Source organism: Neofelis nebulosa, chromosome 2, assembly GCF_028018385.1.
Source record: "Neofelis nebulosa isolate mNeoNeb1 chromosome 2, mNeoNeb1.pri, whole genome shotgun sequence".
Taxonomy (NCBI): Eukaryota; Metazoa; Chordata; class Mammalia; order Carnivora; family Felidae; genus Neofelis; species Neofelis nebulosa.
Window position 1 is genome coordinate 208,023,334 of NC_080783.1, and position 16,686 is coordinate 208,040,019.

Here is a 16,686-nt window from a genome sequence, read left to right on the forward strand (position 1 = left end):
GAGCCCAGTCTGTTGAAAGAACCTGCCACCCGAGACAGGAGGTGGGGCCTTGCAGAATGGCCACGGAGGTTGCCGATGAAGTGTGTCAGTCACCTGAAAGGCACCTGGCACAGAGTAGCCTGGTGGGGGCTGACATCCTTAACCTGAGTGTCCCGCCCTCACGGGGAGACCACCATCTCCCGTAAGGAGTTGGCTTAGAACATAGAAGGAAACACAGCCCCCCGGGACGCAGTCGGATGCTTAGCGAGACTTCCAGGGCTGCTCTGCTCCTCCCGGGGCTCCAGGCAGGTGGCTCGGAGTTCGCAGCGGTGCGTGGGGGCTGGACCATGCTCTGCCCATGCAGCTTTCTCCATCTGTCATTCGGATTCTCAGAGCAGCCTGGCGGCGTATTCAGCGGGAAGGACTGACTCCCCCCTTGGGAATCCCTTGTCTTCTGGATGAGCGTTTCGAACGCGTCGTGTGGCCAAGGAAGCTCGTCGTCTTCAGACAGAAATAGACAGACCCAGATGGCGCCGGGGTGTGCTGATGGCTGCTCCCTGTTTGACTCACTCCAGTCATCATCTCTTCATCCTCACCTCGCTAGCTAACAGACATCGGCACTTGCTCTGTGCCCACCACAGCTCCATATTGCACGTACCGTATTTAATCCTCAGCGATAATCCTGTGAGGTTCTAATTAACCCCGTTGTACAGATGAGGAGACCACGCCTTACAGAGGTGAAGCGACTGGGCCACGGTGACAGGGCTCCCGATGGCAGTGGCCGACCCGTGCTCGTATTCGTGATTTTCGTCGCTAACCCTGACAGCAACCTGAGATCAGGATGATTCTCTCCATTTTGCGGGAAGGCTCAGTGTGAGGCAAAGCCACGTTTCCAGGTGCATCCGGTAGGGTTTTTTGGTTGCAAGGCCTTGGGTTCCCATCAGCTGCCCTTCCCTCAGAGCTCCCCCCTGCCCGGGAAAGACAACTGCAAGTTCAGGGCGGCTCCTGTCTGTCTGGCTCAGAGCATCCTGTGCTTTACAGCCGTTCTTGCTGCCCAGAAGGCTCTCCGCCTTCCCCCAGCCCCAGGCATGGCGCCAGCTCAGACACATCCTTCGAGATCTGGCTCAGAGATCCCCTCCCCCGTACTCCCCGTGAAGGGAGAAGTCTCAGACTCGGAGGCAGTTAGGAAGGAAAAGGTGTTTCTTGCAAAAAGGTGTAAACTAGTCAGACTTCAGAAGGCCAGGCTTGTCAAATTACACACACACACACACACACACACACACTCACACTCCTGAGTCCCAGGGTTACCCCGTGTTTATCACACGGTGGGAAAACTGCCATGTTCTCATGAGATTATGGAAGCCACACGGGGTGTCAGGATCTTCGGCCATCCGTGTTCCAGATGCTGCGAACAGAGCTATTCTCATGGAGTCAGCAGCTTGAAGGAGGTGCTCGTTCATTTGGGGAACTAGATGTGACAAGGGGGCCCTCCTGTTTTTGCTTTCTCTCAGAGGATAAAGTGGGCGTTTGCTTGTCTTTGGGGTTTGGGCCACAACAGGGTGGGACGTCCGTGCTTTGGCCTGATGGCACAGTTTTATTAACTGATCCTCACAGCTTCCTCACGAGGCAGTATTCCTCGTCGCATTTTACAGAATTGCGGAGAAGGAGGCTGAGACCCAGAGAGCCGAAGGGATTTGCCCAGAGGCAGAGCCGGGAGGCGGCAGAGCTCAGATTCATGCCCAGCACCCAAGTCCGAAGTGTGAGCCATTCTGTTTGGGGAGCCACCGCTCTGCTGCCTCTCCCCCCGCTCTTTCCCCAGCCGGCTGTCCCCGCACACACCACACTGTGCTGTGCAGCTGCTTACTGGTCTTTCTCCCGGACTAGAGGGCGGTCAGCCTCAGGGAGGACCTGTCTTTCAGGTTCACCTCTGACCCAGGACTTGGCACATAGGAGGTGTTAGTAGCCAATTCGTTGATGAGGCACACGACAGTAGCCGGGAAGTTTGCTGTGAGTGCTGCCTACAGAACGTGACGACAGCCCCCAAGACCTGGGCCAGCCTCCCCACCGCTCCGCTTCCAGCCGGCACGTGCCCAGCAGGCACGATCGGCCAGCACCCCCACACCCCCATGCACCGATCCTGCCAACTCAAAACTGAGACAATGGGCACCTGCCAACAAGTGTTTGTGCCTTTGGGCAGGAAAGGAACGTAGCCAGAATTCCCAGAGACGAACTGTCCACTTCCGGCGGTCCATCTGCCAGCCCACGGGATGGAAGTGCTTTGGGAGTGGCTGACCGTCCAAACCAAGGGTATTTCTGGCCCCGGCAGGTGGCAGGGGGACTATAGCGGTGCCCGTTGCCAAGAAGAACCACCATGCAAGCACTCACTGAGAGCCTCTGGGCCCCAGATCATGATAGACTGTTCGTTTTTCTCTGCATTTGCATCAAAAGCTTTCAAAAATTAAGTAGTTGGAGAGCGAGCTCAATTCAGACTGACTCATGGCAGCAGGCTGAGCCAGGAAATGGCCTCATGAAGCAAGAAAATCAGTTCTGTTTCAGTTTATTTCTGCATTTATTCTCCTCTTCGTTCCGAAAGGATTTGAGGGGAATTAATTAGAGGCATTCCATATTATCTCTGCCCCGTGGCTCCGGGCAGGTAGTCAGCGAGACATCTGAGATGAGCCAGCCCACCTGTCGGCGTATTCAGTCCGTACACGGAAGCCTGCCAGGCGTGCCGCGCTCTGGGTCCTGGGGTGCGTGCATCCACTCGGCCTGGCTCCCCCATCCACGCTCCATCTGTAAGCTGGCTCCATTCATTCACCTTTCCTGTATCTCCAAGACGCAAGGGATCGTGGCAGCCAAGGCGGATGACAGAAAGAAGGAGCACTGGACCTGGAGTCTGGAAGCCGGAGTTCAAATCCAGGCTCTGCTTGAGGCTAGTCACCCACCTCGGAGCAGGGTACCAAGGCCTCTCGGGCTGGTCCTGGGATTTAATAACTACTATTTATTTATTTATTTATTTATTTATCTTTAATCTTTTTTTTAATGTTTATTTTTCAGAGAGAGAGCGTGGGTGGGGGAGGGGCAGAGAGGGCGGGTGACACAGAATCGGAAGCAGGCCCCAAGCTCTGAGCTGTCAGCACAGAGCCCGACGCGGGGCTCGAACTCACGAGCCATGACATCCTGACCTGAGCCGAAGTCAGAAGCTTAACCGACTGAGCCACCCAGGCACCCTTAATGGCTCCTATTTATTGAACACTTACGATGCTAAAAGCACTTGGCATGTTCTCTCTCCTTTCACGTATGAGTGGCACTAAGCTATTAGTGCTGTGTTTTGCCTGTGAAGAGGTTGAAGGCAGGGACTGTGTCATGTCCTCCTCTCCTGTGTCACCAGCACCTGGCCCACGACTCGGCGCAGGGAAGGGGTACAGTCATGTGCATATGGCCGCCCCGGGGCTCAACTCTACCCCACTGCTGGCCTTTTGATATAGCAGATGTGACCACACAGTGCTTGGCACACGGTGGGCCCTTAGGAAGTAAGAACTCCTTTCTCCCTCTTTCCATTAGTTTATCCACGTGGATTTTTCCAAGGCTGTAACACACGCTGCTTCTGACCTCGCTCTAGGACAGTAACGTCTTCGGATGGCAGCTCCCAGGGGAGGAATGATTCAGCAGAACGTGGGATTGTTTGCTGCCTTCGTCCAAACGAGTGGGGTCTTCCTGCCAGGCTCGGCTGCAGATTAGGCCCCTGGCTCCCTTGGAAAGGCATTCGCATCCTCCCGGGGATGCAGACACCCTTAACTTTGGTGGTTGCCACCTGCTAAAATGCATTTATTCACACACAGAACCTGGGTTGTCATGGTTGTGTGAAGAAGGCAAGGATTGGAGGGCTTGCTCTCGCTTGGGGCCCGGCCTCCCTGCTCCACCGTCAACCCACGGGGCAGAGCCACCAGCTGACCCAGCTCCTCCCACAGACTGGCCACCAGCCCCTACGAGATGAGTCCTCTTACCTTTCCAGGGCCTCCAGAAACCAACCCGTCTCCCCAGCCTGGCTTTCCTACCGCCTGGTCTAGCCATTTGTAGACTTGCTTTCCTCCTCCTCCCTGTGTGGGGAATGAGGAGGGGTAAGCTTTATGAAAAGCCATGGAAGGGTCTGCTAACAACTACCCAGCAGGCCACTGTTCTCCACACCACCAGGTTAAGATCAGGGGCTCAGGGTCAGAAAGCCCTGGGTTCAGATTCTGCCTCCGCTACCAACTCTGTGACCCTGTGCAGAGTACATAAATCCTTCAAGCCTTCCTTGTGAGTAAGAGCTAATGCTACCCACCTCATGGTGATGTATCGAGAAAACAGCACACAGGAGGCACCTAGCACGAGCCTGGCACATAGTAAATGCTTGCTAACTGGCTATGGTACGGTCGGTGGTTTGAGCCTCGAAAGCATTAAAACATCGTAAGGGGCACTTAACACTCCAGGCCATCATAGTTGGACGATCCAGGGGCATTTCACAGCGTCCTCTTGGGGTCGGTCAGCAAGGCCTTCATTCTTCCATCCCATGAACACCAGAAAGTACAGACTCCTACGCGCAGGTTCCGAGGGATTGTTTGGAATCGCCTGGTTCAGACCTCTACACAAACGGGATCTCCTTGGCATCATCCGTCAGAGGTGCCTTCCAGCCTCTGCTTACTTGCTTCTGGTGACAGGAAGCTTACTACTCTGCCCAGGAGTGGTTAGGAACTTAGGAATGGCTTGACTTCATCTGCGCATCCATGGCTTGTGGGCAGCGGGACATCGGGCTCTGCCCCAGGGCATCTGTTCAGGCTGCTTGTGCTCAGATGTCATCCAGAGTGGCCGCTGGCACCACGATGAAGCCCCGAGCGCTGCAGCAGCACCTGGGCGGCCAGCACATCCCCAGGTCGGTTCCTAGGCTTTTCAGAAACATGATTGTGTCCGTTTTGCACCCAGAGCTGATCAGAGTCCCATTAAGCCAACTCACAAGAGACAGCGCTGGGAACTGAATGCTGATTCATTAGGCTCACCAATAATTGTCACCCTCAAGCAGATGGAGCAGCTGTCCCTGCTCGCTGCCCAGTCTCCTGGGAAAACAGATTCTCTGCCAGAATTTCTATGGTGAGCACAGGGATGGGGAGGGGACGGACTCTGGGAATGTTCCTTTTCCTGGCCATGATCAGCCCTGATGACCATCCCAATCTCATGGACAGATTGGCCCTCTAGTGGCCATTCCCAGTTTCCTTCCCCCACCTCTGCCACCCCAGGCCTCCCCACACTCAGAATTTTGTATAAATAGGTCCTGTGTATGAGTCCTGCTTAATAACAATGGAAGAATCCAGATGATGTGCAGTGAGGGAGCACTCCTGGGGGGGAGGGGGGGGTGGATTCCATCCAAGGAAGAAAACACCCCAAGTCCCACTGATTTACATATTAATTGACCATCTCGGTTCACAGCACTCTGTAATGGAAACTCTTGGGGTTTTCCCCTGTATCTAAGATGTCCGTGATCATCAAGGCTGCTTAGCCAGTATCCTCAAACTGCTGTCTTTTAGAAAACAGCCAGGCCTGCTTTGCAGCAGAAGATTAAAACGTTCCTACCTGTGGGGTCAGTGTGTCCCCCATACTTGGCGATTTAATGACAGGGTCTGAGATTTGAGGCCCCTGTCCCTGCCCCCCCCCCAACACAGCATGTCCCCGTGTGAACTCTGACCTTTCAGGTCTCTCGAGGGTTCTCCATTATTCTTTATTTCTTCCATCTTTTGTTGACTCATTTTCTCAGACATCCATTTATTAATTTACGCAAATCCACATCTCCTTCCTCAAAGGACTTGCAGGACTTCTCGGCAAATACAGCCTCAAACGCAGCAACTCAGGGTTAAATGTAAAACATCGGGAGCACAAAACCCGGCACCTGTGAATAGGGGCCTGAGCCAATCCGGAAGTTCGGATGCAGGGGAGCAGGGCCCGGCGCCGGAGGAGGCTCAGACCCTGCCGCCAGGCCTGGATCTGAATACTAGCTCAGCAAAGAGGCGTGTGCACTTAGTCCCTGTGCCTCGGTCCCCTCGCCTGTGAAACGGGTCTAGTAGGACTAGATTAAGGGGAGTGATATACGTAAAGCACTTAGCGGAATGGCTGGCCAGTAGTTGGCATTCGGTAACCACGAGTTTTGTCACTGTTACTGTTATAAGTTCTCCTGTGATGACCCAGTTGCGGTAACTGAGCTGTGAATAAGGCCACAACTGCCTGTTTCTCACTTCCGTGGGGGGACGTGAAGATGCCAGCTGCACAGGTAACGAGACCCTCTGTTTCACCCTCACTTCCTCTGTCTGAGAGCAGCTTATCTTCGCCTTTGGGGAGCTGGGCGCACAGGTTCCGAGCCTCAAACGTCTCTACCTTTGCTTCGCTAGGAAGGTCACGACTGGAAGTTACAAACCGGAACCATGAGGGCAATGTCGTGGTTGGGAATAATCTTCCCAAGGTGCCTCCTGGTGATGGGGAGGGTTGGAGCAGGGGCTTCTTCGGAAACTCGGTCTGGAGATCATGATCTCTTGAGCTTTCCTGAGCAGCTGGGTACTTGGGAGACTGTTAATCAGGCGACACGTCCCCAGCTGCATTTCCGTTTGTCATCTGGCACTTGCCGGAGACTGAGGCTTCAGGGACTGTTGTTGAGCCTGGATCACCGGCTTACAGAGCAGTGGAAAACATGGTTTTTGGTTCGGCCGTCCACATTCTTCTGCTGAAGTTTGATAGAGAACAGTTTCATCTCGAAAACAAGAAAGCATCTTTCCAAGATGGGGAGCCGGGAAGGGAGCTGAGGCGCGTTGAGTACCTACTGTGTGCCAGGTGGGAACAGAACCCATCTCAGTGTTAAGGTGTGGGCATTACTACACCTGGAAATGCAGGTATTGCATTTTCTCTTTTTAAGGATGGGGAGCCAGAAGCCCAGAGAGGTTAAGTGACTTGTCCAAGGGCCCACAGCTAGTGATCTGGGATTACACCCAGCAAAGCTGGGATGCTAACACAGGTGAATCCTACTCTAAACCTTTTCCCGTGAACGTGTCTCTTATGCTGCTTCTGATGATAAGCTTGCCGCCCTCAAGTTGCCCGATAGTCTGGCTAAGAGAATAGATGCCAGCCTTAAAACCAGATGCCACATCGCAAGGGCCTAAGCATGAAGCAGTTCAGAGCAGAGAGCCTTTCCTTCCAGATGGCAGGGACGGCTTCAGGGAGCAGGTGGTGGGCCTCAGAGAAAAAAATGAGCCTTGAAAGGCTGTGAGGAAGACAGGATGCCTCAGATCCCAGGACTGGCAATAGCGAAGATCCCAAGGTAGGAAGCTGAACGGTCAGGGGAGGGCAGGCCGCCGGATCCCGGGTTTCTCTGGGAAGTTGGGAGAAGTAAGGCTGGAGAGGTGAGCAGGGTCCAGAACTCAGGGACCTGACCTGTCGAATGGAACGACAGGGACCCGGATGCAGGCTCTGCCTTGAGGCTTTGGTATTGGTGCTTCTTCCCTTGCTGCGTTTTTGTGTCCGTCGGTCAGCAGAGACCTGCTGAGGACCCCCCATGTGCCATGACCTGCACAGGCCTCAGGGACCGAGGTCAGCCAGACTGCAGCCCCACCCGGCGAGATCTTACATGAGACAGGACCTCCCTCCCAACCACACTCCCTCCCCGTCCTTCAGCATCCCCGCCTGTGGCTGCACCGACCCGCCCCTCTGCGTGGCCTGGAGGCCTCTTTCCTCTGCTTCCCCAGGCCTGGGGCCGGGTGAACTGCACCACGTGGAGCCAGCTGACCGAGTGCCCTTCATGCCAGACCCTTCCCATGTAGTGTCACCAACCATCCCAGCCAGCCTGGGAGAGGGAGACGTGTTATTGCTGGTGCTCAAGAGAACAGGATCAGAGAGCCCAGGGAACTTATCCACAGTCACACAGATGTAAGTGAAGACTCCCCCAGCGGTCCTCTCTCTACCGCCCACAGGGACCCTCGACTCGTCCCTTTAATTTTTCAGCTGAGCATTTACCCAGCCGGCCCAGACTGCACAGCTGGTAAAGGCAGGGCCAGTGCCAGACCCCTCTTCTTATGGCTTCTCTCACCCGGGGGAGCAGGTGCCCCGCAGTGTGGTCAGCGCACCCCCTGGCAGGGCATTGCCACCGCCTCTAACCTGAATAGCAACCCAGGAAGACCCTGGAGTAGTGCCGGGTCCTGGAGATACATTGTGGGCACCACAGTACCATCTTGTGGTGACTTTCAGAGGGGCCACACATTTCACAGGGAAAGGGCTCCTCCATGCCCAGTGATGGGTGGGTTCCAGCAAATGCTGGCCCAGGAGGGTCTACAGTCTGCCTTCCACTGAGGGCTGGTGCAAAGCCGAACGGTTGCTCCTGCTTCGCGAGAAATTCGCATGCCGCCCAGTTACATCCTTTTTGTTGGCATTTATTAGGTACCGAAGATACAAAGGGAAGGAACTGCCAAACAGTGAATACCTAGTGTAACAGGGGTTTCCAGACCCCATCCCATGGAACCTTCCCAACAGCCCTGCAAGTGAGGGATTCTCGGGCCACTTTCCAGATGAGGACATGGGCACATGGAGAGGTGCTCTCTAGTCCCGACCCCCACAGCCAGACAGCACAGGGCCAGCCTCAGACCCCTGCTTACACGCTATCCGAGCAAAAGCTCTGCTCATCCAGGCACGACTGGACTTTCTGGCAGCAGCTGCCAGAAATGGGCTACTATTTCAGTGACCTTGTGCTTTTCAGATGAAAATCAGGAGGAAATGGTCTGATGAAGAATTTCTTGTAAGAAAAGAGAAAGAAAGAAAAATTGGATCCCGTCAGGGACAAGTCCCCTTTTTTGAAAATGACCAAAACTATACACAAGCAGGGTGGTGTGGCGCATTTTAAAAATGCAAGGGGGGGCGCCTGGGTGGCGCCGTCGGTTGAGCGTCCGACTTCAGCCAGGTCACGATCTCACGGTCCGTGAGTTCGAGCCCCGCATCGGGCTCTGGGCTGATGGCTCGGAGCCTGGAGCCTGTTTCCGATTCTGTGTCTCCCTCTCTCTCTGCCCCTCCCCCGTTCATGCTCTGTCTCTCTCTGTCCCAAAAATAAATTAAAAACGTTGAAAAAAAAAATTAAAAAAAAAAATGCAAGGGAACTCAGATGGGGTTGTTTCTGAGAATTCCACGGCATCCCAGAGGACACTGAGAGGCCCCTGCCACGTGGCAGACTCATATGGAGAGATCATTGGCAGAGAGGAGGAAGACCAAGCTCATGATGTGTCGTTACCTGTGAACTGGGCTTGGCCTAAGAGGTCCGTGGATGCACACTCATGCTCACAGAGATGTTCAAAGACGCAGACTGCGGCTGGGTCTTGGCCGTTCCACAGTCCGGGGCTCTGCTGTTTGGCAGGCCACTCATTCAAAGAGATGGCGGGGTTTGTCACACAGAATTATTGCCACCAGCAGGTTGATCAACGCTGTCTGCCCTGACTCTTCCTCACCAGCAGTCATTGTGCTGTTCATTTCGAAATGGAACAAAGAGTTGTAAAGCAGCACTCCTAAAAATAAAGGAAATTTCCAGAGATGAGAAACAAGGAGGAAGCAGAAACAGGGAGGAAGAGTAAGCATGTGCCCTGGCTGGAGAGAGAAAAAAAAAAGTTTCTTTGGGGAATTCAGAGACACGGGATAAGGTATCACTGGGATTTAGGGGTCATAATTATACTACCTGCAGGATCCAGGAACCCCCAAGTCAAAAACCTGACACCAGACTACTCTGGAGAAAATAGGTCCTCAATCCAGGCCACATGTGAGACCGGCTTAAAGATGAGCCCATAATCCAGACTTCTGAAACGCACAAGGAAAAGCCCAACCATGTGGGAAAGTCACAGAAACAACAAACACCAGGAATAGACCCTCAGTCTTTGACAGAATGGTTTGAAGGAGCACCCTCTGAAAAAATAAGTAGGTTTACAATTATTAAAGACCTAAATTAAAACATTATAAATAAGGCAAAAGAAGACGACACTGGTGGGGGTGGGGAAAGACAGGGAAATTTGACAATAAATCAAATGAAACTTCTAGAAGTGAAAAACCAAGGTCATTGGGATGACCTTAGTTGGATGAGTTAAATAGCAGATTAGATAAAGCTGGAGAGAGAGATCGTGAATTGGAAATTTTGATGTGAAGAAATTACCGACAGTGCACCATGGAGAGGTTAGGAGCCAAGAGATGGAGAGGGAAGTTAAGAGCTTACCAGTTGCCTAATACCAGCTCCAAGAGAAGAGAAAAGGGGAGAGATGCAGTTTGTTGGCTGATAATTTTCCAGAATTGATTCCTGAGATTCAAGAAGCATGTTTGAGCAGGATAACTATCTCACCCACACCCACCATAGTCAGATTGTAGAACTGCCAGGATGAAGAGAAGACTTTAAAAGGGAAGAAGAAAAAGATTGCTTACAAAGAAAGAGCGACTAGACTGTGGAGACCTCACAAAACAACAATAGAAGCCAGAGAAGAAAGACAAAGAACGGTCGTATCATTCAAGAGAAAAGAGCACAGATATTTTCAAACTGAGCACTTTTACCTGTAACAGACTTTTGCTGCAATAACCACTCAATGATCTACTTCAGAAAGCAGTGAATGGGGCACTTGGCTGGCTCAGTCTGTAGAACATGCGACTCTCGATCTCAGGGTTGAGTTCAAGCCCCACATTGAGTTCAGAGCTTATATAAAAATTAATTATTCAAAAACAAACAGGGGCCCCTGGGTGGATCAGTCAGTTAAGCATCCGACTTCGGCTCACAGTCCGTGAGTTCAAGCCCTGCGTCGGGCTCTGTGTTGACAGCTGGGAGCCTGGAGCCTGCTTCGGATTCTGTGTCTCCGGCTCTCTCTGCCCCTCCCCCGCTCACGCTCTCTCTCCCTCTTTCTCTCAAAAATATTTAAAAAAATTTTTTAATAAAATAAGCTCACACAGATACATCTCAGCATCCTGGCCTGTGAGTCCCTAAGCTCCCAGTTGGCTGAAAACTGTTTCTGAGCTGTCACCAGCTGACATGCAGAACGGACTGTCATTCGGTCAGCTGGCTCTTCTGTCTTCACGATAGCAGACATCACATGTGATGTGATCTATTTCCCTCACATGGAACCGCACCCACCAGTTGCTTTATCCTCAGATGGACCACACTTTAGTTCCCTGGTCGAGAGCGGAGAGAGTTCGGGCAGGTTCATTTCCAGGGCCCCGGGATGCTCGTGCCAGCCTTATCACTTTGCACAGCCAAGTCAAAGGCGGGATGCAGGTTTACTCCTTCTCTAAAGAATTCATCCTGGATCCTTACAGTGTATCCAGACGGGCTCCCCGAAGCGATTCTTTCCAGTGTGAACCTCATTCCTGGGGACGGTCAGAGCTTCCCTTTTCTAGTCCCTTCCTGCCCAGCCACCCATCTCCCTCCCTGTCCATTTGGCTGCTTCCATCTGTGTGTTTATAGTGTGCGTGTGTGTATATCTTCGGAATGGATTTTGTTCGTGTTTGAGGCAGTTCATATCATTTCCTTCAAGGTCTGTTTTCTGGACCCGTGGTAGGGAGATAATTTCCTCCTTCGTTTCCCGCCTTATCTCTCCCTGCACACATGGACCCCCTGCCAGGAGGGAGAAAATGCTTCTTTTTTTGCCTCTCAGGTTTGAGATCCTTTGGTCTTTGCAGCCCAGGAGAATCTCATTATTGACAACGTGAGAGGCATGGGGGAGCGTGTGATGTCGCCTTTCCAGCCGCTTGATGAGATTTCTGCGAACTCTTGGGGGGGGCTGTTTGGAAATACCTGGAGAGCCCTGCAGAGGCCTGCCTCCCTTGGAGAAAGCCCGCTGTGTGGGGGCACCTGGGGGGCTCAGTCGGTTAAGCGTCTGACCTGGGCTCAGGTCATGATCTCACGGTTCGTGAGTTCCAGCCCCGTGTCGGGCTCTGTGCTGACAACACGGAGCCTGCTTGGGATTCTCTCTCTCTGCCCTTCCCCTGCTTTCCCCACCCCCCCAAAAGAAATAAGTGAACTTTTTTTTTAAACAAAAGCGTCCCGTAGAAAGCCTCCCATCAGGAGTCCAGTGCGACCTGCCAGAAGCGTGAGAAGAGTAATTGACAGGATATACACTGATTGACCTAATTTCCGGTTGATAAAAGTGAGGATAGTTCATGACAAAGGGAATATACTTGACTCTGTTGAACCATACGCTTAAAGATGAGTAGATGGTGAAGTTTATGTTCCACGTGTCTTATCACCATGAAAAACTCTGTTCAAAGAAAAGTAACCGAGGAAGCGGTTGACCATAGCTCACGGCCCTTCAGCCGCTTCCTGCAGAGGCTCTGCTCCAAGGGGCCGGTGCTGCTGTTTCCTGCCACCATCTGACCCACGCTGCTGAGCCACAGCAGTGCCTGCCGCTAGTGTTTCTATACACGGCCGGGCCGTCTGCACAGACAGGGCCTCGCACACCCCATTCCCCCCACCCCCCCGCCCCGATTACCAAACTGACCATGTGGGGAGAACGCGGAGTTGACCCCACGAACCGAGCCGCGCGCCCCGAACACAAGGCCTGACACCAGCGCTGGGAAATCAATATTATTATCAATATTATCAATTATCAGTATTACTACCTTCTCTATCTCCCTCTGACAGATGAGGCAGCTGAGAATCCACATTATTAAATAACTGGCCTCCGTTCAGGCAGCGGTGAGGCCAGGATTCGAACATGGGTTTCTCTCACGCCGCAAGCCAGGCGGCTCTCCCCGGGCAGGTGATTCCCAACCCTCTTGAGCCCAGGGGCCCTTTCTAATGGTGCACGTCTTCACAGACCCGCCCACAGCAGCGGTCGTATCTTCAGTGTCTCCTGGCTGAGGAGATACGGAATGGCCAAGAGCTGTCATCACCAGGAATTCTGTGAGTCACCGCAGCATCTGCCTACAGTCTTAAAATGACGACACCTGATGTGTGTGTTGTGTGAGGCTGTCTCTCTCTCTCTCTCTCTCTTTTAATTTTAGAGGTGGGAGGAGGGACAGAGGGAGAGAGACAGAAATGTTAAGCAGGCTCCATGCTCGAGCCTGGCATGGGGCTCGATCCCATGACTGTGAGGTCATGGGCTGAGCTGAAGTCAAGCATCAGACGCTTAACTGACTGAGCCACCCAGGCGCCCTCATGTGAGGTATTTAATTGGCCAACGGTGGTTGGTGCTTGTGCAGTGTCTTAGGCCCTCAGAGTCGCTCTGGACCTTTGCCCCCAGAGATTGGGCACCCCTGAGCTGCACCAGGAATTAGATGAAGGGGCTGGACACCCTGAGTCTTTTGTAGGCCAGACACAAGGGAGTTTCTAAATACAGCCGACGTCAGGTTCTTCTTAGGCGGGGAGGCGGGTTACTCTGAGCCTGTGGATCGTGCTGAGGCCAGGGGAGGGAGACTGAGGCAGCGTTAGCTTTAGAAGGACCACTCACTATTCTGCCCCGTTGCAGCCTGCAGTCATGCTCAGTAGCATCCGTCCCCCAGAACACAGCTCTAGAAATGAGCCACTGAAAAGCTGAGAACAGTAAAGACATTTCCGTTTGCTTTCACCTCGGTTAGCACTCTTCGTTTGCTTTTATCCAGTCTTCAGAGATCCCCAACCGTAGCTGCCGGGAAGAAATAGTGCCAGGAGAGAACAAAGAAAAGGAAAAGAGGAAATACCCTCTGTGCCTGTATCCTCAACACGAAGGGTTCATACTGCTGAGTTGCGCTGCTCACTTTCATTCGTTCCGCAAATATCTGTTGAGCACAGCTTCTGTGCCAGGCACTGTTCCAGGCACTGGGGGCTCACGAGAGAGCACAAAGAGCCAATCTCAGCCCTTGGGGAGCCCGTGTGCTAATGAGAGACAGACTAGAAGTGAGGTTTTTATTCTTACTTACTTTTATTTTTTATTTTTAAAGTTTGTGTACTTAGAATAAGTAAGCGAGAAAAAAGAAAGTGAGAGAGAAACAGAGAGAGTCAGAGTGGGAGTGGGAAAGGGGCAGAGAAAGAGGGAGACACAGAATGTGAAGCAGTCTCCAGGCTCCGAGCTGTCAGCACAGAGCCTGATGCGGGGCTTGAACCCACAAACTGTGAGATCATGACCTGAGCTGAAGTCGGACGCTTAACCGGCCGAACCACCCAGGCGCCCCAAGAAATGAGGTTTTTAAAAGTAAAGCAGGTAGGTGGGGCGCCTGGGTGGCGCAGTCGGTTGGGCGTCCGACTTCAGCCAGGTCACGATCTCGCGGTCCGTGGGTTCGAGCCCCGCGTCAGGCTCTGGGCTGATGGCTCAGAGCCTGGAGCCTGTTTCCGATTCTGTGTCTCCCTCTCTTTCTGCCCCTCCCCTGTTCATGCTCTGTCTCTCTCTGTCCCAAAAATAAATGTTGAAAAAAAAAATTTTTTTAAAAAGTAAAGCAGGTAGGAAGTCAGGTAGTCTTTTTTTTTTTTTTCAACGTTTTTTTTTGTTGTTTTTTTTTTGTTTTTTTTTTTTTTTATTTTTGGGACAGACAGAGACAGAGCATGAACGGGGGAGGGGCAGAGAGAGAGGGAGACACAGAATCGGAAACAGGCTCCAGGCTCCGAGCCATCAGCCCAGAGCCTGACGCGGGGCTCGAACTCACGGACCGCGAGATCGTGACCTGGCTGAAGTCGGACGCTTAACCGACTGCGCCACCCAGGCGCCCCGGAAGTCAGGTAGTCTTAAGTGCAATGGAGAAAAAGAAATCGGAGAAGGGAGGTGGGGCCCATGGGGTGGTGAGGTGCATTTGTCTACTCTGAGAGGGTGGCAGTTAAGTGAAGAGGGGAGGGAAGTAGGGAGGCACAGATATTAGAGGGAAGAGCATTCGGGAAGAGGGAACAGCAAGGCCAGTGTGGCTGGAGGGGAGTCAGCAAGGGGGAAGCATGGGGAAGGTCACTTGGGCCTTTGGGAGCTGTCACAATGACTTGGCTCCAGGTCAAGTCATTGTGGCTCCAGGGGACATGGGTCCCACAGGACAGTTTTGAGCACAGGAGTGAAATGATCTGACTTTCCTGCAGTATAATTTACCTACCACAGAATCCCCCATTCTGAGTATACGACTCAGTGATTTTTAGTCAATGTACAGAGTCGTGCAGCCATCACTGCCACCCGATTCTAGAACATTTCCATCACCCCCGAAAGACGCCTTGTGCCTAAGACTTGCTTTTAAAGGGATCACTTGGGCTCCTGTGTTAAGAATAAACAGAAGAGGTGGAAACGAAGAAAGTGTGGGAAGGAAATGTTTTTTGCCGCACCTGCGAGTGACAGAAAGGACTAGAAGCAGGGAGGTAAGACATGACTGGCAAAGCTCTTCTTTCTGAACTCCTGGAGGCTCAGAGCCTCCTTCTCGCCAGAGTTATAACTGGGTGGAGGGCCTCCAGCTTTAACAAAGCAGGATATTAGTATCAAACAGAAAACTTTAAACGTTAGAAAGCCTGCGTCCCCTGACTGGAGAGTCACTGAACGCACGTTGGATCCCTGCCCTCCTTTATATTAAAAGTCTGACTATTTGGGTTTTTTTTTTCTTTTTTCTAATGTTTATTTATTTTTGACAGAGAGAGAGACAAAGCATGAGCAGGGGAGGGACAGAGAGAGAGGGAAACACAGAATCCGAAGCAGGCTCCAGGCTCTGAGCTGTCAGCACAGAGCCCGACGCGGGGCTCAAACCCACAGACCGCGAGATCATGACCTGAGCCGAAGTCGGACGCTCCGCCGACTGAGCCACCCAGGCGCCCCTGGGGGTTTTTTATTTTATTTTTGAGTGAGAGAGCATGTGCGCACAAAAGGGGAGGGGCAGAGACAGAGGGACAGAGGATCTGAAGCAGGCTCCGTGCTGACGGCAGTGAGCCCGAGGTGGGGCTCGAACTCACGAACGATGAGATCACGGAGCCGAAGTCGGATGTTCAACCGACTGAGCCACCCAGGCGCCCCAGAAGTCTATTTGTAAAGCCAGAGATCTTCATACCGTAAAAATTCGCAAGAGAAGCAGATGATAGCAAGAGGAGTAAATCCAAACGTGTTTCAGCAAACATTCATTGTCCCTGCAGCAAAAAGGCAGTGAAGACACGACTTGACCCTCGAATAGTTCCTGAGTGAGGATTTTCTCTGTTTTACCTGGAAGCATGAAATCTGCTGGTGTTACAGGCTTTGGGGCTGAGCAGTGACATTTGACAGGTTTTCCTGTGCAGCATTTCCTGTAGCAGCCAGCGGCCTCTTTCTCCTCGCCCCAGGTTTCCCTCCTGGACCGTCCCCGTTCCCAGGCCGGGCAGGTGGTGAGGGCCTGGCGTAGAGGGTTTACCTCGGGTGGGTCTGAAGTTATCCCTGCCGACTTCCCTTAGCTAACGCCTGCGCCTTACCGGGGGCCTGCCATGCCACACGGCTTGTCACCAAGTTTGCAGCCCCGCAGAGAGCAAACCCTCTTTATTTACTTATTATTTTTTTGCTTCTCAAACTTCTTTATTTATTTTTTATTTTTTGTGAATATAATGTATTGTCAAATTGGCTTCCAAACAACACCCAGTGCTCATCCCAACAGGTGCCCTCCTCCCTGCCCATCACCCCCTTTCCCCTGTCCCCCACCCGCCAACCACCCTCGGTTTGTTCGCTGTATTTAAGAGTCTCTTATGGTTTGCCTCCCTCCCTCTCTGCTTGTAACTTTTTTTTCCCCCTTCCC

General features: G+C 52.6%; 1 protein-coding gene across 11 annotated transcripts in view; it reads left to right on the top strand.

The window, feature by feature from the left end:
* The window catches only part of TMCO4 (transmembrane and coiled-coil domains 4), a 104,543-nt gene that overhangs the window by 69,340 nt on the left and 18,517 nt on the right, over positions 1 to 16,686 (top strand). Inside the window, exons 14-15 of one of the 11 annotated variants that reach the window (XM_058718859.1) lie at positions 1,632 to 1,738; positions 1,899 to 2,997. The exons of 5 other annotated variants lie outside the window; for them this stretch is intronic. In XM_058718859.1, coding sequence (XP_058574842.1) covers positions 1,632 to 1,738; positions 1,899 to 1,910 — 119 coding nt within the window. In that variant the 3' untranslated portion in view covers positions 1,911 to 2,997. 5 more of the 11 variants (XR_009258373.1, XM_058718861.1, XM_058718860.1 and 2 more) reach the window with 5 other exon arrangements.